The sequence below is a fragment of the Ursus americanus genome, chromosome 3 (assembly GCF_024610735.1).
Source record: "Ursus americanus isolate L20-20 chromosome 3, mUrsAme1.1.p, whole genome shotgun sequence".
Lineage (NCBI taxonomy): Eukaryota > Metazoa > Chordata > Mammalia > Carnivora > Ursidae > Ursus > Ursus americanus.
The window spans coordinates 49,311,081-49,335,611 of NC_142129.1; the positions used below are offsets into that span (position 1 = coordinate 49,311,081).

Here is a 24,531-nt window from a genome sequence, read left to right on the forward strand (position 1 = left end):
TTTTTCCATGAGCAAAAATGTGTTCATTCCTGTTTTATTCACACAAATAGTTTGCTCAAACTATAAATGATCACTTATCTTCAAGCTGATTTGTAAGGGGAAGTGAATTCAAGTGGGATAGTTAACTGTAGAATCCACCAAATTAGACAATGGGGACTCTGGCTCAGTCATACCCTCGGGGATTAGAACAGTACCTGCCACAAAGAAGGATCCCAATAAATACTTGATTTTTTTTTTCAATTGCACTTCTTTCTATTCTTTTTTGTTTGCTCAACTGAATCTCAGAGAAATCTGTTCCTCATATCCAATTGAACACCCGTACCACACACACATCTCCCGAGGTGCCATGTTCCCAACCTTTACATCACCCAAGGATCTCTACACTGGCATTAAAGCCCGAAGCCAACAGCCATTTCCTCCCACTGTGCCAACGAAGGCTTATGATACAACGATTTTGAAAACAAGAGGTAAAATGTGATTTGATATTGGAACAGTATTGATTCTTCTCATATTTTAATTTTATTCAATAATAAAATTAAAGAAAGTAGGGCAAAGGACTCCAGTCACAAAAGCGTGACCCACCAGTAGATTATGAAAGTTGTTCTTAACTGTAGCTGCCCTTAAGAATCACCTGGAACCCTACCACAGACATCAGATTCTCTGCAGGTACTCTTTAACTTTTGTTCTTTATACAGAGCCAAACATTGTAGAATTGTTTTTATTTACCTGTATTTTCTGTTTTCATTTCCTCGCTGCTCTCGCTCATAGTTTAGCTTTTAAAGATTTCACCCTAGCTTAAGTGATCAGCACAAGGATCATATTTGGTTTAGATCATCAGGGTCTAGACATGGGTATAGCAGTTGTGATGAAACTGAAAGACTATCACTGAAATAAAACTCGGAAGGTAACGGGAACAGTTTGTTCAGGTCCTCTTAAAACCTTGAGGCATCTTCTTCAGATGCAAACCGTGGGGTCTTTCCAGATGTGTTTTATTAGGATGGTAAGCCCATACACTAGTCATCAAGACTCTCCCACACTAGACACCTTAAAAGAGAGAAAAAAAACCTATGGAGAAAGATTGAAGACACTAGAGAAATGGTAACTGAAGGTGACAGAAAAGGTGTATGGCCAGCAGAGAGAAACATCTGTTGAGTTCTTAAAGGACTTTAAAAAGATGAGTATATTGTAATAACCCTTATAAAAGACCTTTCCAAAAAATACTGCTGCATTAGGTTTTCTACTCTTTTTTCACACTTACTGTAACTCTTCTTTAATAGAATTCAATGTATATGGGTTAAGAGTGCAGGCCCTAGTACCAGACTGCCTGAGTTTGAATTATTCCACTTACTAGCTGTGTGGTCTTGGGCAAACTGCATATTTTCTTTATGCCTAGTTTCATTTGTTAAAGTGGAAATAATAGTACCTTCCTCATAGTAATGTGATGATAGATATAAAACACTTAGTACAGTACTGGTACACGGTAAATGTTCACTAAATGCCAACCTTCATTCTTATTACCCCTGCGGATGGATGTTCAGAGCATTCTTTAATGTGGAACTTATTACAGGACCAGAGGAGGCCATGCTGTGTTTGATAAAGCTTATCAAACTACCACTAATACCTAAGAAGCTAGGGTCTTTAAAATGTTCTCTTTCAATACCTTTCTGGTAAGCAAATACTAATTCTTTGTCCTGATATTTGGTCAGGAAAAGCCCAAATCAAGCAGTATAGAAATGTATTTGCTAAGCCTTCAGAGACCAGAAAGAGGAGCCAGGAAAATTTAAATTTAAAAGTTACAACTTACCTACAAATCCCTTTCATTATTCAGAGAGGTGCAGTACAGGGCTCTCTCATGCTAGAGACTCAGGGTTAGAGACACAGGGGTAGAGACTCAATCTCACTGTGTGTGGCCCCACGTGCTGCTCATTAAGGGGAGCAAGAATTCAAACAAAGCTATAATACAGTAGCTAAAATGTGCACCTGCATTGCTCTCTACCTCCTATCATCTCGTTTCTATTTACTACACCCCAAAAGCACATTCATAGAAAACAATTCTTGCATATTCAGGATAACAGCGCTCTTCTGAAAATTTCAGGTAATCCTTACAGATACGAACTGCTTGATCTTCCAATGGATTCAAAGAAGAAAGCCTTGACTTGGCCAGGCCAGGGTGTATATTATGATGTAAGTATCTTTTAAAATGTGTGTTTAAAACAAAGTAAAAAATGCTTTTGCTCTATACATTCATAAAAACCCAAAAGATGGATTGTTTTATTTTCTATCTGGTTAAAAAACTTGAGATTTTGACCACGATTCACATTTTTTGTTTTCTTAGCTGATTTCACATACTTTGGGCAGTTATGTAACATTTCCACGATTACAAAAAAAAAAAGGTTCCCCACTGAGAGAAGGTGGAGGGCTGTGTTTCACTCACTGTGAATCCCGCAACTCTATTCTTTTTTTTTTTTTTTTAAGATTTTATTTATTTAGTTGACAGAGATAGAGACAGCCAGAGAGAGGTAACACAAGCAGGGGGAGTGGGAGAGGAAGAAGCAGGCTCCTAGCAGAGGAGCCTGATGTGGGGCTCGATCCCATAACGCTAGGATCACGCCCTGAGCCGAAGGCAGACGCTTAACCGCTGTGCCACCCAGGCGCCCCCCCGCAACTCTATTCTTATTAATTCAGAGTAACTCCAAATATACACCGAGTAAATGAAAATTTTTCAGAAAGATTTGCAATTTATTGTCCCAACCATTATATTTGTTTAGAATCAAAAATAAAGCAGTGGCCACTGTGCATTGAGCAATTGCTACACACTAAGCACTTTAGATACAGTGTATCACTTAGCCCATACAATAACTCCTAAAAGTTTGCATCATCATTCCCACTTCTCAGGCTCAGAGAGTTTGTGGCTATCTTATAATCATAGAACTCAAGCTTGTCAGACTCCAGTCTCTGCTCTTAATCTCTGTACCAGGACTCCACATGGATAGGAAGAAAAATTTTAAATCATGAAGGAAAAGATCTACACATTTGAAAATTATAACAGCTAACCCTCATTGACCAATTAGTTTGTTAGAGGCAGTGCCAAGCATTTTCCATATATTATCCTCTTGCATCTAAGAATCTATGAGGTAGGCAAGAAACAATTATGCAAGGCTAGAAACATTTTAATTTTACTTGGGACGACCACTGTGGCAGGCAGGAGTGTGGTCCCTGCAGTGTCACACGGTCATCTCCCAAGGAAGCAATTTCGTGTTTGCTCTTTGTAAAGTGATACACCAAGAATAATCCTTGAAGAATCATCTATCTTACTGGACTTCTTTCATTCTTTCAAGCAAAATCTATATCAAAGCGACCCAGAAATACGGTAAGTTATTCTCAGGACCATTCACATTATAGCCACAGTCTCCAGCTCTGTGGCTTAAGTTTCTTCTTTCAATCTCCCTCCCTTCGTACTGCTTAGGAAAATGCTGCTGTCCCCATATCTCACCCCTGTGCAACAATCTTGACTAGCTCCCCTTTACCTAAGTGTAAATCCCAAGGCTTTAACTGAGCTCTAGAGACCCTTCAGAGTCTGGCCTTCCTTACCCCCTACAGCCTGGCTTAGTTCACTGGTCCTTGAACAGGTGGACGGCCATGTCCCACTCCTAGAGTCACGACTCTGAGATCATGACCTGAGCCAAAATCAAGAGTCAGACACTTAATCTACTGAGCCACCCACATGCCCCTTGTAATCATCTTTTGAGAAAGATGAGATATAATAACCACAGAGATCAAGTGCTATGAACCTCTCCAACCTTTGACTATTTAAAATATTTTAACAAACCATTTTCAAAGCCTAACTGAGCGTACTATCCAATTTTCCTTAACTGTAAATATTTTTTTTTAAAGATTTTATTTATTTATTTGACAGAGATAGAGACAGCCAGCGAGAGAGGGAACACAAACAGGGGGAGTGGGAGAGGAAGAAGCAGGCTCATAGCAGAGGAGCCTGATGTGGGACTCGATCCCATAATGCCAGGATCACGCCCTGAGCCAAAGGCAGACGCTTAACCGCCGTGCCACCCAGGTGCCCCCTTAACTGTAAATATTTGGAAAGATTGCTGGCATCCCTTGGAAAGAGCATCCACTCATATCACCCTTACAGAAGAGTGTAGTTTCCTTCTTGAACCATCTGCCATCTTTCTAATCTGAAGTGCCCATCCGCCTCCTAGAGATACATTCCTCATTCCTAGGACAGTTCTTTCTCTCCACAAGAACACCCATCATCCACGCTCATCCTCAAATAACCACAATGGATTTGGCAAGGACACAGGTACCTCTTTTAGAAATGTGTTGTCAAATAACTGGCTGCCCACAGTTCACTTCTCCATCACCACCAGCACCCTGGGCCCCACCCTCCCACCTGCTCATCTCCAGCAACAACCAACGTATCCAGAATGGGAAATAAACTGGTAGGCTCTCTCTTCTCTACCCTGCACGCTTCCCCATTTATGGTCTCACCCTGCCCCTCCACTCTTCCTCCTCCATCTCAGGCAGCCTCTCCTCCCATTGTGCATCCTGTTCTCCCTTCAACTCTCTCTTCCCAAGTCCTAGCTTGATTCCAAAGGAAAGTATCTCTGCCAGTCTCTCATCTCTTATTTACACACACACTCTCTCTCTCTTTCATGCTCTCTATTCATTTCGTATGTAAATGAAAAAATTCCTAATCACAGCTTCTTAATGTAAAAATGATCCACTAAGGAACCAGCATACCCAGTACTACGCTGTCCAAAGGGCAAAGTGGTCTCCAAATTAAACCTGTTCTTGTTCCCCTATTAAAACTGATTAAGCACCATCATTCAAGACTAAAAACAAAAAACTATATTTAATTTCCTGATTTTTTAAATGTGTTACAATAGTATTAATTTCTGTTATTTTGTGGCAACTCACAGTTTTGATGCTTACCACAGGCCCTTAGAAGCTTGCACATAGTCATGCATGTAATAGGTATTCAGTAAATGTTTATTAAGCAACTTACGAATTACATAGATTTTTATGGTCTACCGGGGAATGTAACTACAATTTATACAGTACTACTCCTCTGAAAATGTATCCCAAATTTAAAACAACTAACATCACTCCTTTGTAAACTGGAGCATCTGCCTAGATACTAACATCTCAGGAACCGGAATTCCTTCCTGCTTTTGTACTTATCTTGCATATCAGACACAAACTTCACCCTGTGAATAGTACATTTAATCAATGAATTCCTATTGAGTGGATGGTCACCAGCAGCCCCTCTCTCACTATCCTCTCAATACTATTACCTTAACATACTGAAAATTGGCCAGCTCTCTACTCTCAAATATTCCTGACTTTCTTTTTTTAAGATTTTATTTATTTATTTGTCAGAGAGAGAGAGCACAAGCAGGGGTAGCAGTAGACAGAGGGAAAAGCGAGCTCCCCACTGAGCAAAGAGCTGGATATGGGACTGGATCCCAGGACCATGGGATCATGACCTGAGCCAAAAGCAGACAGTTAACTGACTGAGCCACCCAAGCATCCTTATTCCTGACTCTTTAAACTCTTCCCAAGACATCAGAGGTTACAGCAAAATCTCACATCCCCTATTTTCTTCCTCTGTGCCCTTGCCTGCATTTCAGTACATCATTGCTGTTATTTTTTTTTTTAAGATTTCATTTATTTATTTGACAGAGAGACAGACAGCCAGCAAGAGAGGGAACACAAGCAGGGGGAGTGGGAGAGGAAGAAGCAGGCTCCCAGCGAGCAGGGAGCCCAACGTGGGGCTCGATCCCAGGACTCTGGGATCATGCCCTGAGCTGAAGACAGATGCTTAACGACTGAGCCACCCAGGCACCCCATCATTACTGTTATTTAAACTAGATTAAGACACAGGATTAATCCAGCCTGTTGGAACAATATTTGAAAAAAAAAGTCCTTATTTCTAAGTTGGCTTTGCAAATCATGATAAAGAGAACAAAGAATAAGCAAGCCATGTATTCACTAAAGGTTTATACAGGTGGTTACTTAATACTTGAAACAGTCTTCTGTCAAGTGCCTTTTACCATGACTATTCCATATATGGAAAATGGGGAGCACTTCAACTTCACAGGGTTGCTATATTTAGCATCACCCTTAGATCCAGGAATTTTAGAAGGCCCCATGCCTTTAGACCCAGCTCAGGCCTTCCTCTGGCTATATCCCTCCCTATGGCACAGGATGCTTACGGGAACAAAACAATATGTCTATCAAGAGACCATACTCCCCAGTCTCCTGCCCCAGCCTGATGTTGGACTGCAGAAATCCTTGACAAAATGGCTTTGAAGCCAGTACCAGTACTAGGCCTTCATGAGGTCTCTTCCTCGGGTCCATCCTACCAGGGGTTGACACTGCTTCCAAGCTAGTATATACCTCTAGGTCAAAGGGGTGGCCAAGGGATGGCTGTTTGCTGGAAACAGAAGTAATAGGTATAATGGAGCTTTAACTTGAGAGTCAGGGTACTCTCATATCCAAGACACTTCATAATTTGGGATGGAATTGGGGGTAGGAAGAAAGCCATACGGGATGTTGAGGCCAAGGGCCAGCAACTAGCTCTTTCTGAACTACCATGTCCCAATACAGAATTAGGACAGTCTAAGAAGTTTAAATTTGAACTTGTCATGAAGGTATTTTGTCAAGGTAGGAGAATGGAACACATCTTATTTAACAGCTTATTTGCTTAATTTATAAATTAAACTAGTTAGACTAATGGAATGTGGGCTCTCACTATACTTTAGCCCCAGGACCTGCAAATGTTAAGCGTGGGCCTGTCAGGACAAGTGCACAGTGTTCAAGAAAGTTAATTCCATACTTTCCACCACCATCCATACCTCTGCTCTTACTGTTCCTTTGGCTTCCCCATCTCTGCATGTCCTTAAAGGCCTATTTCTGTAACATGACATAACATGGCCTCTTGTCTTCTCCTTTCTTCTCTGGTCCCAGCCCTACTTCCCTGTTCACCTGGAATCAATCTCTTCCTCCTCTGAATTTACAAATAATTCTTTCTTTTTTCCTTTTGTTTAACAAACAATTCTTTCTTAACCTCTTTTATAACAAAGAGTTACTTTCCATCTTACAGTCATTTATGTTCATGCCCTATCTCCCCTCTAGTCAGTATTCCTGGATGACTTCTGATCCATCCTTGTTCCCTGCCACTACTACCTTGCACATATAGGTACTCAGTAAATAAGTATTGAGTGTCATCAATCTGAGAAAAAGTGAATTTCTAAATAGCCAACAAGACTGCAAAGAAATTCACTCATTCATTTACTTTTATACCTCCTTTTGAAAATACAAAATAAACTCCATAGTAAACAGTTATGTCAACAGCATAAAAAATTTTATTTGAATTTGAGTGACTTAAACTTCGTCAGAAATCAATAAAATGGGGGCACCTGGATGGCTCAGTTGGTAAAGTATCAGACTCCTGATTTCAGCTCAGGTCATGATCTCAGGGTCATGATTGCGCAGTGACCAGCTCTGCCCTGGGCGTGGAGTCTGCTTAAGATTCTCTCTCTCCCTCTCCTCATCTCTTCCTCCCCCTCTCTTAAAAAAACAAAGAAAGAAAGAAATCCATAAAATATATCAAATGGTGCCATTTCAGGCAAGGAAAGAGAAGTGGGAAGCACACAACTTTGGCTGTACTTAGCCAAAGGAGTACCTCAGAGCCCTTTATATCTCTAATAAAAGAATATAGAATTTCTAAGGGCAGAAATGAGAGCAAATCTGGTAGAAATTAAAAATTCTATGAGCCAAATGCAGTCAAAACTAGAGGCTCTGGGGCACCTGGGTGGCACAGTGGTTGAGCGTCTGCCTTCGGCTCAGGGCGCGGTTACTGCAGGTAGAGTATTCCCAGGGACATTTCTCCAATGTACGTTATCAGACAGAGTCTTTACTAAAGCAAAAAACTTTTAGAAAAGACCTCACCATTCCTTTGATAAAATATTGTGTTTAAATCTAAATACAGTGAAGTTGCAGAATGTTAGTAATTAATGAAGAAAAAAATAGTATCTGACTTCAGCTTGGAATTTTCTTGACCCTCCTTTCCGATGACAGTGAATCAGCCCTTACACTACTAGATAACATTAACGACAATAACCTCTTATGTTCATGTTCTAGTTTCCTAAGTGTGTTGAGAAAAACAAGCCCGTATTCTACCCAAAACCTCCTAAAACCTTCGCTCCTAACACTTCTTTAAATTCGTGGGACCCTATTAGCTCTCTAAAAGAAGCCAACATACAAAGAAATCTTGAGAGGTCCCACTGGATCACTTCGTACACTCATGATTTTACAGGTATGAGTTTACTTTAATCCAAGTAAAAAGAACAAAATTAGAATATCTGACAAATGCTGTTACAAGCTTGCATGTTCTAGTGTTTTTCCCTGTTTCTTAATCTAAGTACTAATGGAAGTTAGGGTGGGTAGTAAGCTTTTCTTAGTGAGAAACTGGGAGGTAAAATTTGTTTTCAATTTATTCATTCTAATCATATTACAAAAGGAAATGGGTAAGTTTTTCTATAAAAGGTCATTTAAGTATCATCTTTCATTTACTCTAACAAAGTAATAAGATGTGATGTTTCCATTAAGGTCTGGGGCCCATGAACCCCCTTGAACTGGATGATTACCATGAAAAGGAGGTAGCAGAGTTAACTGGACAGATAGGATTTGACCCAGAGCCTGTAAGTAATTGCAGTCAACTCTCAAGTTATTTAGGGGGAAAGCATCCAGGTGTTAGGCTCCTTCTTGCTTTGCCCACTTTTTCTTTGCTTCATGAGTTGTGGTGACCAAGCTGGTAAAGGGAAAATTTAACTCATCTTAGAAGTTAATTCTGAATTGATCTGAACTGCTCTGAATACCCTTGTCCACTATTTCAAAGAACAGTTCCTATTCACAGTTCCGGTGTTTTGCATTTTTTTTTTTTTAAGATTTTCTACTATGCTATTCTTCTAAAGTTTACAAAGGAGTTGGTTTACAAATGCTTACCCTTTAATGAAATTCTATGAATCTTTATATATTTGTATATCTTGTACATTATCACCGTTTTGGAAGAGATAAAGACTTCTTCCTGATATCCACAAAAAATAACTGAGAGTTGGCCAAATTACAATTGAAAGCCAATAAATTCTCTGCAAATATCAATACAGATTTCTTTTTTTAATAATTTTTATTTTATTATTCAATACAGATTTCTTAATAGGTTATGTGAAATGGCTTGAAAGAAATGATCAAGCCCTTAGTGACAGAAATTATCATCTGTTGGCTTACTTATATACATGAAATAAAATAATGTAATAGTATACATATATGTTGTTTTATTCAGGGCCTAGATTTTATCCTATAAAACTACAAAGTTTTTAAAATAAAATTAGTATTTTCAAAGATATAAATTGTGGAAAGACCCAAAAAAGTGACTGTAAGATATTTCAGTATGAACTCTTTTTAGACTGAACTCATTTATTTTACATTCGCTTCAGTATTTCCCAAGGTGATAAAAAAAAAAATCGTAACACCTGAAGTAGTTCCACCGTGCTTTATCATTCACTGAAGTGTTTTTTTATGTTTCACTTGCAGAAAATATTCTCTAATACTAGAAAACACTATACATATACTGACATTGTCAGGCATGTTCAGCTGCTATCCAGATTTCCACAGATTTGACCCTCTGGGTCCAGCCCCTCAGGAAGCAGCTTTATCATGTTTACAAAAAAATACACATACAGTTATACAAAGAATGCTTGTCAAGTATATTATGTGCAAATTATTCTACAAGTAAATCATCAACTAAATTTTTATTAATAACAAGACAGAATATGCCCAAAATAGTTAAAGTTTAAAAGTACGTTTTAGTGAATCTTGCTGGTTTCTAAAACACAAATAATGGACTCTGGGAAGGCATGTTTTAGAGATAATAAGTGTTGAAATATTTTGTTGTAGTAGAATGAAATAAAGATACTAAAAACTACTTCTTGCATAAAAAGATACTGTAAAATAGGATATGATACCATCTAGACTTTTTCTTTATGACAAATTTAACACAGTATTCAAAGAGCTGGGGTTTCTTTTTTTCTTCATAGTATCTACTCAAACTTGATTGGCTAACGTTTGTAACATATTTGTCAATAACAGATGGAAATTCCTCCAACTCCGAGCAAATTAGCATCCAAGAAGACACTCCTAAGTCCATTTTGTTTCTAAATCCAAACTACAGTTACAATCTTCTCACCATTCTTATTTATTTTATCCCTACTATCAATTCCATCCTCACCATCTATCCATTCTTTAGTTTTTCTTCAACATATTGTCATAAAAATGTTCAAACATATGGAAAGTTGAAATAATTTTGCAATTAACATCCATGTATCCACCACCTAGATTCTACCATTGCCATTTTGCTATACTTCTTTTATCACATAATCCATCTTTCCAAATCCCTCCAACCATCCATCAATACACTTTATTATGTTTTATGCATTTCACAGTGAATTGCAGACAACAGGATACTCAGCCTTAAACATTCAGCATGCATATCATTAAACAGAGTTCAATTTGTTGCAGTTTTTCTTTTAAGGCAAAATACACATTCAATGAAATTGCACAAATTTTAAGTACACATTCAATGAGTTTTGATAAATGCACAACTTTTGCAACCCAACCACCTATGGATATATTGAACATTACCATCATCCCAGAAAATTTCCACATGCCCTTTCCTCATCAACTCCTCCCTCTTCCTCCTGTCCCACCACCACAGGCATATATTAAATAATATATTAATAACCTTTAAATACACGCACTACTTTTACAGTTACCAGACATGATCCACAATATTTGTAAAACACCTCAAAAAGCACAGATATGACAAGCTCCCCACAGACCAGCGCCATCACTGGCCTCAGCATCACCCAAGATGCTTGTTTTTTTTTTTTTTTTTTTAAAGATTTTATGTATTTATTCAACAGAGATAGAGACAGCCAGCGAGAGAGGGAACACAGCAGGGGGAGTGGGAGATAAAGAAGCAGGCTCATAGCGGAGGAGCCTGATGTGGGGCTCGATCCCAGAACGCTGGGATCACGCCCTGAGCCGAAGGCAGACGCTTAACCGCTGTGCCACCCAGGTGCCCCACCCAAGATGCTTGTTAAACAAGCAGATTCCTGAGTCCCACTGCAGAACCTCTGAATCATACAATCTCAGAGGATCAAGCTTAGGAATCTCATTTTTTCCCAGCTCCAAAGCTGATTCTGATTCAACCAAAGTTTAAGAACCCTTGGGTTGGCCAAATAAGAAAGGCTTTCACTGAGATTTAAATAACTGCACATAACTCTTAACATTATCTGTTGGGGATGGCAGAAGCCTTGCTCCTGAGATTCTTTCAGTATCTCTGAATGTTTGAAAACAAAGAGTTCCTCTATGGAGGAATTTTTCTACAGCCAAGTAAAAATATCTATCTCCCTTCCATATTAGCAAAAACCAGTAGAAGAGAAAAACATGTGTTTATTAGGGCACAAATGTCAATGTCTATAAATAAGTAAGTAAACAAACAAATATTGCAATATGCACTCCTATACCCATCCCATGTTTACTCGGGGAAAATAGGTATGAATTTTGACCTGCCATTTGTAGTGATAAACTTACAAGGCCAGATTTATTAACTGATTTTCTCCTTTTTTTCCCACCACTACAGCAAGAAAAATTCCATCCTGTCTTAAAACCTCCCAGACCCTTGGAAGGACGAATTGCTCGACTGATTCAGAACCGACGTCCTCTGGAGGCTACTATCCAGCAAAGACCACCTTCCTGTCCAGATTGTACCCCTAGAGTTTTGTGTACTTTTCATACCTTTGTACCCAGTTCTACAGAAATGATGGCACTTCGTGACAACACACTGGCTGGTGTCACCCATAAAAAACAGGAAATAGAAGACAAGATTAAGCAAGAACAAAGCCTGCTATCGACTTATGCATCCCCACCTTGTTACCCAACAAAAGATTTGACTAACATTTGTGACATAAAAACATTTCCAAAAATCACGGATACTAAAAAGATAGAAGATTTGTACTTGAGACAGCTGGCATTAAAACCCCAACATACACCTTACTGTAACCTGAACCATTACATTCCGTATGAGCGATTTAAATCTGTCATAGGTGACCAGTGTACTATGTGTCAAAACTCTGTTAGCTTTAGTAAGCCCAGTATATTAGAAAGTAAACCAGACTTGGAAGCTTTTGATTTAGAACATTTTTTAAGTAAGCGAGAAGAACAGTCGTCCTTGAACACAGAAAACGAGGAAACAAGACCTATTCTGGGTTGGATTCCTAGAGCTGGAGTGGCCAAGCCTCAGACTGACCTGCTGGAGCTTAAGAACTCTTTCTCAAAAACTGGTGCACAAAAACGTTTCCATAAATCAATTCTAGAAGACCATAAAGACCTCAGGGATAAGGAGCATTCAGGGATGAAACACCAATTCTATGGCCATAATTCCTATTATTTCTATAATTGAGATATTCATCCTTTCCTTCAAAACCCAGCTTCTTGCAAGGAAAGTAAAAATATAACAGAACTTCTTCCATGTTGCTGGATTCTGTTTTCTGGAAGAGCCATAATGATCTTGCTAATGAAGTTTATGTTTTCAGGAACTTAAGTTAGGATCTGGTCAGAGGAATGCAGAAAAGTGGATGTTCGTACTTCTTGAAAAGTTTAACAATTTCAATAAAATATTAGAACCAGAAAAATTTATAGTCTTTAATCTCATTTTCAAATTATACTCCAAGGAAATTTTCCAAAATCTTGAAAAACAATGTGTATGACAAAGCTTACATCATTGTTTTATAAAAACGAGTATTTGAAATTTATATGCCCAATAGACAAATGTCTATACAAACTATAGTACCTTAATAAAATAAATATATGAACACTGTCCTGTTCTGTAAATGTTTGTACAAAATAATACCAAATACAAAAGACAAAACTCAAATGCCCAGTTAACTGAGAGACAGTGCTATAAATTACATTAACTTAATAAATTAAATATATGGGCCCTGGTTTTTTTTATGTAAAGTGGACAAAATAAGTTGGCAGAAAAAAATGAAGCCAAAAATGCTTTGCATGCATGCATGCAAAGTTGGATGTTTCCTTTCCTTTAGCCCTCTGAAAGAGAAACATAACCATTTCTTTTATGCAAGGGAAAAAATGATTTTATTGTGAAGGCCTAACAATGGCTTTAATTAGTAACTGGTGAGCTCTAATTGTGGCAAGAAAGGATGGTGTCTTAGTCTGCCTGGGCTGCTAAACAAAATACCATAAACTACGTGGCTTACCAAAAACACTTCTCACAGTTCTAGAGGGTGGGAAGTCCTAGGTCATAGCACTGGCAGATTTGGTGTCTGCTTCCTCACTGACGGCCATCTTCTCACTGTAACCTCACATTGTGGAAGGGGCAAGGGATCTCTCTGGGGCCTCTTTTATGAGGGCACTAATACCATTCATGAGGGACCCACCTTCATGAACTAATCACCTCCCAAAGGTCCTACCTTCTAATAAGCTTAAGGGGTAGGATTTCAACATATGAATTTTAGGGGGACATAAACATGCACATCATAGCACATGGCTTGATATCAATTACTCTAAAGCCAAATATCTTTGGAAGGTGTCTACCAAGAGTTTGGCTAACCCTCAAATGCAAATCAACTCATTTAATGTGCCAACAGGCACATTTTAGACATAGTTTATCATGGAAAGTTCATAAGGAATTTCTAAGAAGTGTTTTGTTGAGTGTTCTCTTGATTTTTATGTTTCATGATCGTGTCATTTAATTACACCTCCTTTAAAACTATTCTGGGGGCACCAGGGTGGCTCAGCCATTAAGTGTCTGCCTTCGGCTCAGGTCATGATCCGCCCCGCACTGGGCTCCCTGCTGGACGGGAAGCCTGCTTCTTCTTCTCACACTCCACTTGTGTTCCCTCTCTCGCTATCTGTCTCTGTCAAAAAAAAAAAAAAAAAAAAAAGTATATATATGTGTGTGTGTGTCTGTGTGTGTATATATACACACGATTCTGGACTACAATTATGAAATTTTTTCCAATCTCTATCTTAGAGCACTAGTTATATTAGTTATGTTAGGTATTATGGGATGCAAAAATTTACATGGTAAAATAATACTGGAGAAAACTAGGGGCAACAAAGCCAATCACATTACTTGATCACAGGATTCTCCATAGCCTTTAATATGAAACATTTGGGAATGTGAGGTAGAGGGAAGATACATAAACATTTCTCAAATTAATTTGATCCTTTTCTCGTAGAGGTTATCATCAGACTACCGTTGTGAAAAACTCTGGAAGATGCAAGTCTGCAGTATAGGAATTGGGGGTTTTAATTCCACATTTTCCCCTGGGTTGCAGGGACACAGAATTGTATTAGGATTATGGGCATTCACTCCACCCACCTCTATGCAGGAGTGACACAGCCTTCTCTTCACACACGGGTCTTAGTCACCTTCCTCAATACTCCTAAGAAGATGTCAGACCTACTCCTACCTCTCTGGTTATTAAAGCCTTACTAGGTGACAGCAAATAACCACCCTCCAAGTATGCTCATCATAAGCTCAATTTTGAAAAATATTTATGGAGTCCTCCAGGTTAAAATATATTGAGTCCATGCATCTAATCTCACTTACTCTAAAAAGCACATTAAAACTATGGTAAATTATTTTGGGTTTTTATTCTGTTTTTTGTTTGTTTTATCCTATACACAAAAGTATAAACCAGCCAGGCAAGACATCAGGACATTTTGGAAAGGAGATATAAATGAAAGATAGATCCTAACTGGCTGAAGACACTAAGAACTCTAAACTGGCAGTAGGGAAAACAGCCTGATTTACACACCAGACTTCTTAAAAGGTTTAGGAAATCAGTACCTAGAGCTTCTGGGTCTGGGAGTAAAGGCAGGGGGTGGGGCTGGAGTGAGAGGTTGCTAAATAAGGAAGACAACGAAAGCTAAGACACAGCTGGCTCCCTAGATCCTTTCCCTGACCTGCCCCACTCCATAGTGTGAGGCAACTGCCTTCCCTCACCCTGGCAGAAGTCCAGAGGATAATTACCTGAAGAAAGTTTAAACAGGATTTCTGGCATGGAGAATACCAGGCATAGCTGAGAACTGGATGCTGTTCTGAAACCAGGAGGAGTAAGTACCTGTATCAGTCAGGTCCCAGCAGGAAACAGACCCTCAAAGGATTCCACTGAGAGGAGTTTAGTAAAGGAACAATTTACAAAAATGTGGGCAGGGTTAAGGGAACCTCCAATAGTGGGGCAGCCAGGAACCAGCAACAGCAAGAAGCCTTACCACTCCCAACCCTTTAGAAGAGGTGACAGTCCAGTGTTACCGTGCCTCCCACTGATATATCCAACCTGAAGCCAGACAGCAAGGAGGCTCAGGTGATGTAGTCCTTAGATTCCAATGTACTAAGGCAAAGAAAGGTAGAAAATGGATGTAGACAGGCAAGAAGAAAATAACCAGCACAGTGATCTTATAAATACCAACTCCTCGGTGCTGAGAGACGCAGCTCCTTCCACACTAGGCTACCAGAAAACTGACATACATCAACTCTCCAGGAGAAAGATAATTCACAGCTGGGGTTGAAGGCTACACACTGCCGTCTTATTCTCTTATTTTAGTTCTCATATTAAAAGTGTCCTTTTGGGGGGCGCCTGGGTGGCACAGTGGTTAAGCGGCTGCCTTCGGCTCAGGTGTGATCCCGGCGTTACGGGATCGAGCCCCACATCAGGCTCTTCTGCTGTGAGCCTGCTTCTTCCTCTCCCACTCCCCCTGCTTGTGTTCCCTCTCTCGCTGGCTGTCTCTATCTCTGTCAAATAAATAAAATCTTAAAAAAAAAAAATCCCCATTTAAAAAAAAAAAGTGTCCTTTTGGGGGCGCCTGGATGGCTCAGTCGTTAAACATCTGCCTTCAGCTCAGGTCATGATCCCAGGATCCTGGGATCGAGTCCTGCAAGGGTTCCTTGCTCAGTAGGGAGCCTACTTCTCTCTCTGCCTGCCACTCCCCCTGCTTGTGTGCTCTCTCTCTCTGAAAAATAAATAAAATCTTTAAAAAAAATTAAAAAACCAAAAGTATCCTTTACACGGTCTACTTCCTGCCACGTTTTTCACATTTTTGTATTTTTTGTTGGTGATTTTACTGTTTAAGATGGTCCCCAAGCACAGTACTGAAGTGCTAATACTCCTAAGTGCAAGAAGTCTTTGATGTGCTTTACAGAGAAAATGTTAGATGTGCTTCATTCAGACATGAGTTCTTACACTTGACACCAAAAATGTGATACATTAAAGAAAAAATTGATGAAGTGGACTTCATCAAAACTTTAAAAATTTTGCTGTGTGAAAGAGCCTGTTAAGAGGATGAAAAGCTACACTACAGATACGGAGAAAATATTTTGCAAACCACATTTCTAAAAAGGACAAACAACCAGAATATAAGATTAAGCAAGAACAAAGCTTGCTATCTACCTATGCATCCCCACCTTGTTACCCGACAAAAGATCTGACTAACACTTGTGACATAAGAACATTTCCAAAAATCACGGATACTAAAAAGATAGAAGATTTGTACTGGAGACAGCTGGCATTAAAACCCCAACATATACCTTACTGCAACCCAAACCATTACATTCCGTATGAACAGTTTAAATCTGCCATACGCAACCAGTGTACTACGTTTTTTCTGATTTATATGCTATAGTTCTTATGTATATATACTTTTTAATATTAATGTATACTTTTTTATTATATTAAAATGGTCTGACAATAAAAAGGCTGCTTATGGAATAACTGTTAGGTTAAACTTTACTTACAGGATGTTAAATCCTTAGAATTAAGGCTTCCCCCAGAAAAAGATTAATGGAAACATCAATTGCTTTTCAGACATGATAGTTGCTGCTTCAAAAGGTGGTTTTACACAAACACTACATTAAAAAAAAAAAAACAAACTTTAGAACACAATGAAATACTTTTATTTTGGTATGCATCTATATCTCAGCATTTAGTGGTCCTGAACAGAAAAGTGGAAGAACCCAGCAATTTGCCAGGAAGTCAAGCCCACCAATTTCAGGAATCTGGTGTGCAAACTGAGTTCTTTCTTAATCTCTGCTGAGGATCATGAGAAACAGCAGCACCAAAACTAAAACATGCACCAAATTTAAGGTTCTTTTTGTTCCAGTTGTCAGACTGAACTAGACCCAAATGGATTACAAGATGACCAAATGAGAATGCTGTTTAAAACTTCTTCAAGTTCTAAAACCAAAAGCAATTACAGGAAAAGAAAACAATTCATTCAGAGGGATTGTGTGTGCTTACAAGTGTCTTCTGTGGTCTTTTCTCCCAGTTTAACCACCAAGAATTTTGAGAGCTGGCAGGTCAGAGGACTCCTGGTGACTGTACTTTTCACTTTATCAAAACCTGAGCTAAAAAACTGCCATCAGCTGATGATGACAGCAGAGCATGGGAGGGCAGAGGACCCAATATTCACTCCTAGGCTGGTGGAGAGTACATGTGGTTCCAAAACTAAATGAAGGAAGTCAGAAACTCTTTCCAACCTTACCTGATGGCTTCTGGGATTCTCCAGTCCTATTTGAGACCTCAGGTAATTGTATCTCTGTTCAAAGTTTGACTGCAAACACAGCCAGAACCAAAACCCAGCTAAGCTGCTTCCATAGAAGCTAAAGATAATAAATGTTTATCATACTATGTGCAGTTTAATTCAATGATCATAATTTTTATTTCTACAAGTTAGCTTTGGCTCTTTTTAAAATCTGCCTGGTTGTTTTGATAGTCTCTGTTCATTGCAAATGCTTTTGCTTTCTGCTTTGTCTGAATGTTTTAAATGTCATTTCATATTACACATTGAAAAGGTAAATAAAAATTATTTCCTCTATTTATAAAGGAAAATGACACCATTTCTCTTGTTTCCCCCTTCTAAGAGTATTTCCTGTGAAAATCCAAAAGCCAAAGTCCTCATTCTAGCCTTTAAGAATGTAAAAGATCTCTCCGAGGTCTGGGCTTTATCCCTTTTGGTATGTAAACACCTAGGAAGACAGAGCTTCACCTTAGGAGCTTAAAGTAGGTATAACTACTTGTTTCTCAGGAAAATAAGATTAATTACTCTTTTGGATGAGAACAACTAATTAAACAAATGGCTACCCCAATTCCTGAGTGAATTTAGGGTCAAAGAATGTGAAAAAACACTCAACCAAGAAGGATCTGGCCAAAAACTGTGAAGACAAGTCCTCCTACAGAAAACTGGTTACCATTAATCCAAATAATAAGCAATAATTGTGCTGCCAAAAGGGAATAGGCTACAATTGATCCTAAAGCGTCACATTTGTTACATGCTAGCTAAAAACAGCATGGTATAAAAACATTATAATTAATTTACCTGCATAAACTGTGTGAGATTTTATTCTGATTGGGTAGTTTCTTGTGGACTACTTATACACAACCACTTTATCGTGCTCAATAAAAAACAACTTTACTCTCATAATATAGTGAAGTGAGGAGACATCCCTTTCTTGGTAAGATTTTTACTTCCCCATTGATATCTAATAATTCCAACTCCTATGGCCCTTTGTGGGTGCAATTTTGCTCTTTGTTGCTTTTCATAATAATCTCATGCTTGGCATTTCTTAAGTGTGGGAATCCTGATGGCCTGGGTTAAAATATTCCTCTGCAGGTTTATGTTTGCTTCTGCCAGATGCCAGAACACACTGCTCATCCACAACTACTGTGTTAATTTTTCAGCTAGAGGTTTCCCAGACCATACGGGTAGAGTAAAATCAAACCCTAAAACTGCATGAGGGCTGACCTGCAGTTATGAATTCTCAGGGGATACTTTTTCCTTCCACTCGGTACCTAATGATATGGGAAACAAAAGCAAAAGAACAATTGCTGACTTTTCTTACTACCTACAGCCCATTGACAAGTCCTTGAAACATGCAGAGTGACAGTCCTCTAGGGACACAACTGCCTGGATGTTAATACTTTGCTAAGGGCAAAAGACAATCCTAGCTCAACCTGCCCTCCCCCAGGATCCTGTAAGTCTACTTAACATATAAAAATTCCTTTAGAAATTTCCCTTATCTCTAAACCCCCCAAGATACATGTTGGCAATCACCCCCTCCCCAAGCATATGACCCCACCGAAATACAGCTGAAGGGTCTCATGACTAAGGTTTTATTAGACGGCAATAAATGACCTTTTCCCAACAATAGCTAGCCCCCTTAAGGTCCTAGAAACCTTGCTTCCAAATTCCTTAGAGACTTACACTATCCCTAACCCCCTCCCCACTTGAAAGTATATAATGGGTCATTCCTCATGACCCCAGTGCAGTTCTTTCTGCCCATGGGTCTGTCCCCTTGCTTTAATAAAACCACCTTTTTGCACCAAAGACGTCTCAAGAATTCTTTGTTGGCCATTGGCTTTGAACCCTAATGTTCTTTCCTACATCATCTAAGGCTAAGCCAGACAAGACTAACCTGGTTTTTCCCTTTGCCGGTGACCAGACTGTATCTTAGCCTTTGGATTCAAGTGTTTCAGCATTATGCAGGGGACTCAGCCAACCTTACCTCCTCACCCCCTTACTCTCACCTTTTATGAGATTTACTTTCAGTCTGCTGAGCTGCTGTTAAAGCCTAAAGTTCTTTTACTTCAGCAAGTCCCCAGGGTGGCCCTAGTCAGCTTAAGCTTACCACATTCATTTTCAGTTCTTGTTCCCCACCTCACCCCTGCCTCCAACCTGATTTCTCTTACTTTCTTGTGACCTTGTTAAATGTTTTGATCTGGGGGGAGGGTATCTTATTAGATCTTTTTCATCAGAAGAGTCTTTAAAAATATGGCATCCATTATGTTGGTGGAAGGAAATATCTAAGACATTTGCTTTATAGTAGCTATACCCCTTACCAGCCACTATCAAACCTATGGGATAAGATGGAGGTAGATGGAACAGATAGGACATAAAATAAAAAACACAATATTGCTGTTTTCAACTAATTCTCTCAAGTATCTTGAGTAAACTGTAAGTACTATGTGTCTCTTCCAAACTAGAATACACAGATATTATAAGACATAACTTATGGTATCTGCTTTACTAAAGAAATGTGCGAAGTGTTTACTTTTGCTGTTATTTCTTTTTCCTCATCTTCCCATTACTTTCAGTAACAAGATTCTTTATCCACAATGTCCTTAATTAAAACTATTAAGAACTTCTGCTTTCTATTCTCCCTTTCGTGGGAATAAATTATAAATGATGTCAATCAATTCACTTGGCCAAGTGATTAAATGCTACATCTGTATGATCTGCAGTATCAACACAATGCTGATACTCCCCATGAGTCAACTCCTCTACAAAGACTAGTAACTTCTGATATAACGAACACAACAGATTTTGATAGAACTATACCTATTTAAAGACCACATATTTCTTGGAGGGATGTGGGTGAGAATATCAGTACTTGGCTTCCAAAGCACAGGCTAAATTGGAAAGGTGTTGCAACGCTTGGTCTTTTAAAAATTTGATTAGCCAAATAAGCCTACCTCAGGAGTACACCTGAATGCTCACTATCTTGGTCACTTCCAAAAGCCACAGAAGGTCTTGAATAAGTGTGATTTCTGCTCTTTCACAGCATGCTTTTGTGGCAGTACTGTGTGCAGTTAGAGAGGAGAGAACTGGAAGTCAGGACACAGAAAATAATTAAAATAATCCAGTTATATACAGAGATGGGTGGTCTAGAGCAGATATCATAGTACCAGTGATTTGGAAGGGGTGTAAGGCAATCTAGTTATCTATTGCTTAAACTGGGGGCAGGATCAAGATTGCTAGAGAGAAGGAGTCCTCAATTATTTATTCAAGGTACATAATACACATTCAATAAACATTTGACTGAATGAATATGGCAGTGTTAGAATATGAGGAGGAAAAATTCATTCACAACTTGGGGGCTGAATCAGAGGGACAAGGGAGTCAGAAGCAACTTGCCAGTGGAATTGAGCATGTCTGGAAAGGGAGCTAGTTGTGGAGGAGACGCCTAGGTTGGACGAGATGCAAATCCTCTCTAGATTTCCAACACTTTTCTAACCACGTAAAAATGTTTCTTCCTAATGTTGCCTACACATCCTCCTTGTTCCGTACAGAAACGCAAGGGAGAGACCGGTGTCGGCACAAAAGCCGGCAGGTGGGGGCCAGAGCTACAATCCAGTTTCTGCCGCAGCTGCAGCACCTTCCCCATTCCCCAGTCTTGCGGCGTCCATCAAGGGGAGATTTGAAACATGACTTAAAGTATCAGTGTGAAGGCGAAACAAGAACACGTCAGGAGCTCGGGTCCAGCTTAACAATTCCTGGTTCCCGGCTATGCTTTTTGGGTGCGGCTGGCGCCAGCCTTGGAATCCACGACAGAGACTGGGTAAAGGTCGCCAGCTGAAGGCACGGTAGCCAGGAGACCTCTACGTGCGTCAGAGTTGTGGCGTTCCCCTCCGGGCAGGCAAAACGCCCCCCTCAAAGAGCATTACGTCAACGAGCCCAAGAGCAGTTACCTTAGCAGGATAACGCCCTCCATCCACCACGCGACTCCGCTCCACCCTCCCCTCGGCTACACGCATGCACACAACGGCAGAACGGTGATGTCAGCCCTTCCCGGCACCGCCTCGTTGTCGTACATCCAATGGCCTGTCGTAACTGCCGGCAAGAGAGCAGAAGGACACCCGCGCGGCACACCCTACCCTGCTAGCCGGCATACGCGCAGGTCGTTGGCGCAGGCCCTGGAGACTGAAGCCAATGAGGCGCGGTGGCGTTACTACGTACCACGCGGCGTAGCCGCACGTCCCGCCGCGAGGGAACGGAGAGAGTTCGGTTGCACCAACACCGGTACTTAGGTGCGGACCGGCGTGCCCTTGGATTTAGAGAGCGGGACGTCCGGCTTGCGAGCGGGCACCTTCGTTTCGCGCGCGACGAAAGAGCGGTGAGCGCGCGGCGCGGAGGCCGAAGCGGGAGGGAAGCCGAGCCACGGGTGCGCGCGACTACGTTGAAGGGTGCGCGGGCAGGCAGAGGCCAGCGCGCGGGTTCCGCGGGTGGGCCCACGCAGGGCCGGCAGGCCGGAGAGTAACGACCCCCGCCTGTGGCCAGCTAGAGCCCGGTGGGCCACGGCTTGAGATGGGGCGGAACCCCAACTAACTGGGGGAATGGACTCGGTCAGGGTCCTGAAAGTCCGGAGGAGACTTGGCAGCAATACGACTGAGACCCAGGCTCTCGTAGTCGGGGCTGAGGGGCTGTGGAAGTGACAGGACTTGCCGAGATGACGGCGGGAATGTGAGGGACGGCGCGTAGCGCCTCACGTTTTCCTTCAGAGGGAGCAAAAACTGATGCTCCTCCAAAAAGGGGTCATTTTTCTTCTGGGTCACCTGTCGCTTTTCCCCTTAACGTGCCTAGGCATCTCGGGAAGGTAGGTTTCAAGAAAGGTAGGTTGAAACCGGCTTGTTTGGGTGACCTCGTGGTTGCCTCCTGAGAACTCAGACTGGAGGATGGGGGCCCTGGGAGACCTCGCAGCCCGCCACTGCCCTCCCACCCACACAGCAAAGCAGTTTGTAGTGACCTGCCGGGCTGAATCAAGCACGACTTTTATTTTTTAAATGTATTCTGACTTCTCAGAGAAGTGATTCAATTTGTAGTATGAATAAATGATTAGGCTTTCTTAAAGGTTGAAATTTTGGTAGTTTTGGTTTATTGTAATCATGGTTTTCAACTTACTCAGATCTGTGACTTTTTGTGACCTTGACCTCAACTCTTGAAACCGTTTTGAACTAGGTTCCCACTTTGCTTACTTGGGGTTTAATTCCCTCAGTTAAACACACGTAGATGCGTATTTAAGGAAGTTCTCCTTCCAACTAGTGGTTTTGGTACTAAAGAGTGTTGCCAAGTGTACTGAGTAAAAACCAGGATTTCACCCTGGTACTTGTATCCTAGATTTGGAGTGGATTAGTAATTACATCACTAGAGTGACCACTGTTTTGTTTCTGTTGGATTTTTACATGGAGGAAAAGGGTAATAAATTGAGTCTTTCATTTTTAGATTTAAAAATGGGTGATGTTGAGAAGGGCAAGAAGATTTTTGTTCAGAAGTGTGCCCAGTGCCATACCGTGGAAAAGGGAGGCAAGCACAAGACTGGGCCAAATCTCCATGGTTTATTTGGCCGAAAGACAGGTCAGGCCCCTGGATTTTCTTACACGGATGCCAACAAGAACAAAGGTAAGGGGCTGGGGGCAGTTTTGAAATAACAGAAGCACAAATTGCATGTATATAACCAATGGTAGGCCCTTTATCAGGAGTGTGAAATACTTAACAATACATCCCTCCTTGTTTAGGCATCACCTGGGGAGAGGAGACACTGATGGAGTATTTGGAGAATCCCAAGAAGTACATCCCTGGAACAAAAATGATCTTCGCTGGCATTAAGAAGACAGGGGAAAGAGCAGACTTGATAGCTTATCTCAAAAAAGCTACTAAGGAGTAATAATTGGCCATTGCCTTATTTATTGCAAAACAAAAATGTGTCATGACTTTTTTTTATGTGTACCGTATTTAAATTGATCTCATACACCAGAATTTGGATCATGAATGGCTGATAGAATATTTCTTTTGGACAGTCCTGATTTAAATAAGATTGGCTTGTGGTTAAGTGAGTATGATCAGCTTTTGAACTCTGATAGTAATTCTGGTTCAGCAAGTGCTATCACTGTTTTCCCCTTCTAAAAATATGATTGGAATTGATTAGTAATGTTCAGCTTTTGACAGAGATGGTAAATGCTATCTCTAAACTTAGATTGGTTTTATATTTAGATACATATAACTGGTTATATTAATATATTTAAATACTGAGGAAACCCCTTCACTGTCTCAGAACCATCAAGACTCAACTGTGTTTCAAGTTGTGTTCGTTAGCCTGTTAAAGGCAAGGGTTGAAGATAAGCTGGCAGTGTCCATTTTATCATTTTGGTCTTAACTATGCCAATTTAATTAAATTCCCTGCATCTAAAATGTTGCCTTTTGCTTAATGAAAGGCATTTTAGTGTGTTTATGTATAATATTAAAGAATATTTAACACTTCTCACATTTTATAGATGATCTGTAAGGTCAGATGCTTTTAAAATTCAGTGTGACGAAATACAGCGGCAGACTTGGCTGGTGAATTCTCTACTAAGTCAGACTAAATTATAATTTAGGATTGTCTTCTAAACAGCTATTCAAAGACACAGCTGTGGAAATACCATATGTGTATGATTGGTAATGGTGCTTTTGCCAACTCGTTAGAAGGGTTAAAATAGAGGAGATATATCATCAGCACAAATTTGTAAATTATGTGATAAGGCTTAAGATGATTAAAAACAAAATCACAGATCATGATTTTTCTAATGTGCTTGATTTAATGACTGATGCCAA

At 40.2% G+C, this 24,531-nt stretch overlaps 2 protein-coding genes and 1 long non-coding RNA gene across 7 annotated transcripts in view; 2 read left to right on the plus strand and 1 right to left on the minus strand.

Moving 5' to 3' along the window:
* Nucleotides 1-12,544, plus strand: part of SPMIP4 (sperm microtubule inner protein 4) — a 37,881-nt gene extending 25,337 nt beyond the window's left edge. Inside the window, exons 5-9 of the mRNA XM_045793003.2 lie at nt 286-467; nt 2,096-2,184; nt 8,164-8,338; nt 8,632-8,723; nt 11,726-12,544. Coding sequence (XP_045648959.1) covers nt 286-467; nt 2,096-2,184; nt 8,164-8,338; nt 8,632-8,723; nt 11,726-12,544 — 1,357 coding nt within the window. The remainder of the gene's footprint in view (nt 1-285; nt 468-2,095; nt 2,185-8,163; nt 8,339-8,631; nt 8,724-11,725) is intronic.
* LOC123789157 (uncharacterized) overlaps nt 1-21,781 on the minus strand; it is a 54,002-nt gene extending 32,221 nt beyond the window's left edge. For 2 of the 3 annotated variants that reach the window (XR_006778693.2, XR_006778692.2), the window contains exon 1: nt 21,633-21,781. This is a non-coding gene — a long non-coding RNA (uncharacterized LOC123789157). Of the gene's footprint in view, nt 1-16,903; nt 17,015-21,632 lie in introns of all 3 variants that reach the window. The other variant, XR_006778694.2, reaches the window with a different exon arrangement.
* Nucleotides 21,782-21,917: 136 nt separating this feature from the next.
* CYCS (cytochrome c, somatic) lies at nt 21,918-24,495 on the plus strand. 3 transcript variants are annotated; one of them, XM_045793005.2, is made up of 3 exons: nt 21,918-22,057; nt 23,164-23,340; nt 23,457-24,495. In XM_045793005.2, the coding sequence occupies exons 2-3, from the start codon at nt 23,172-23,174 to the stop codon at nt 23,603-23,605; spliced, it is 318 nt and encodes a 105-aa protein (XP_045648961.1). In that variant the 5' UTR covers nt 21,918-22,057; nt 23,164-23,171; the 3' UTR covers nt 23,606-24,495. The 3 variants fall into 3 exon arrangements, with proteins under 3 accessions (XP_045648961.1, XP_045648962.1, XP_087717088.1); XM_045793006.2 differs by having other exon boundaries at nt 21,956-22,105; XM_087860962.1 differs by having other exon boundaries at nt 21,977-22,127.
* The last annotated feature ends 36 nt before the right edge of the window (nt 24,496-24,531 follow it).

Bases quoted from the DNA above. Each gene is read 5' to 3' on its own strand.
- CYCS (XM_045793005.2), top strand. From the start codon at position 23,172: ATGGGTGATGTTGAGAAGGGCAAGAAGATTTTTGTTCAGAAGTGTGCC. The intron at 23,341-23,456 runs GTAAGGGGCTGG...CTCCTTGTTTAG, and splicing joins GGATGCCAACAAGAACAAAG to GCATCACCTGGGGAGAGGAG.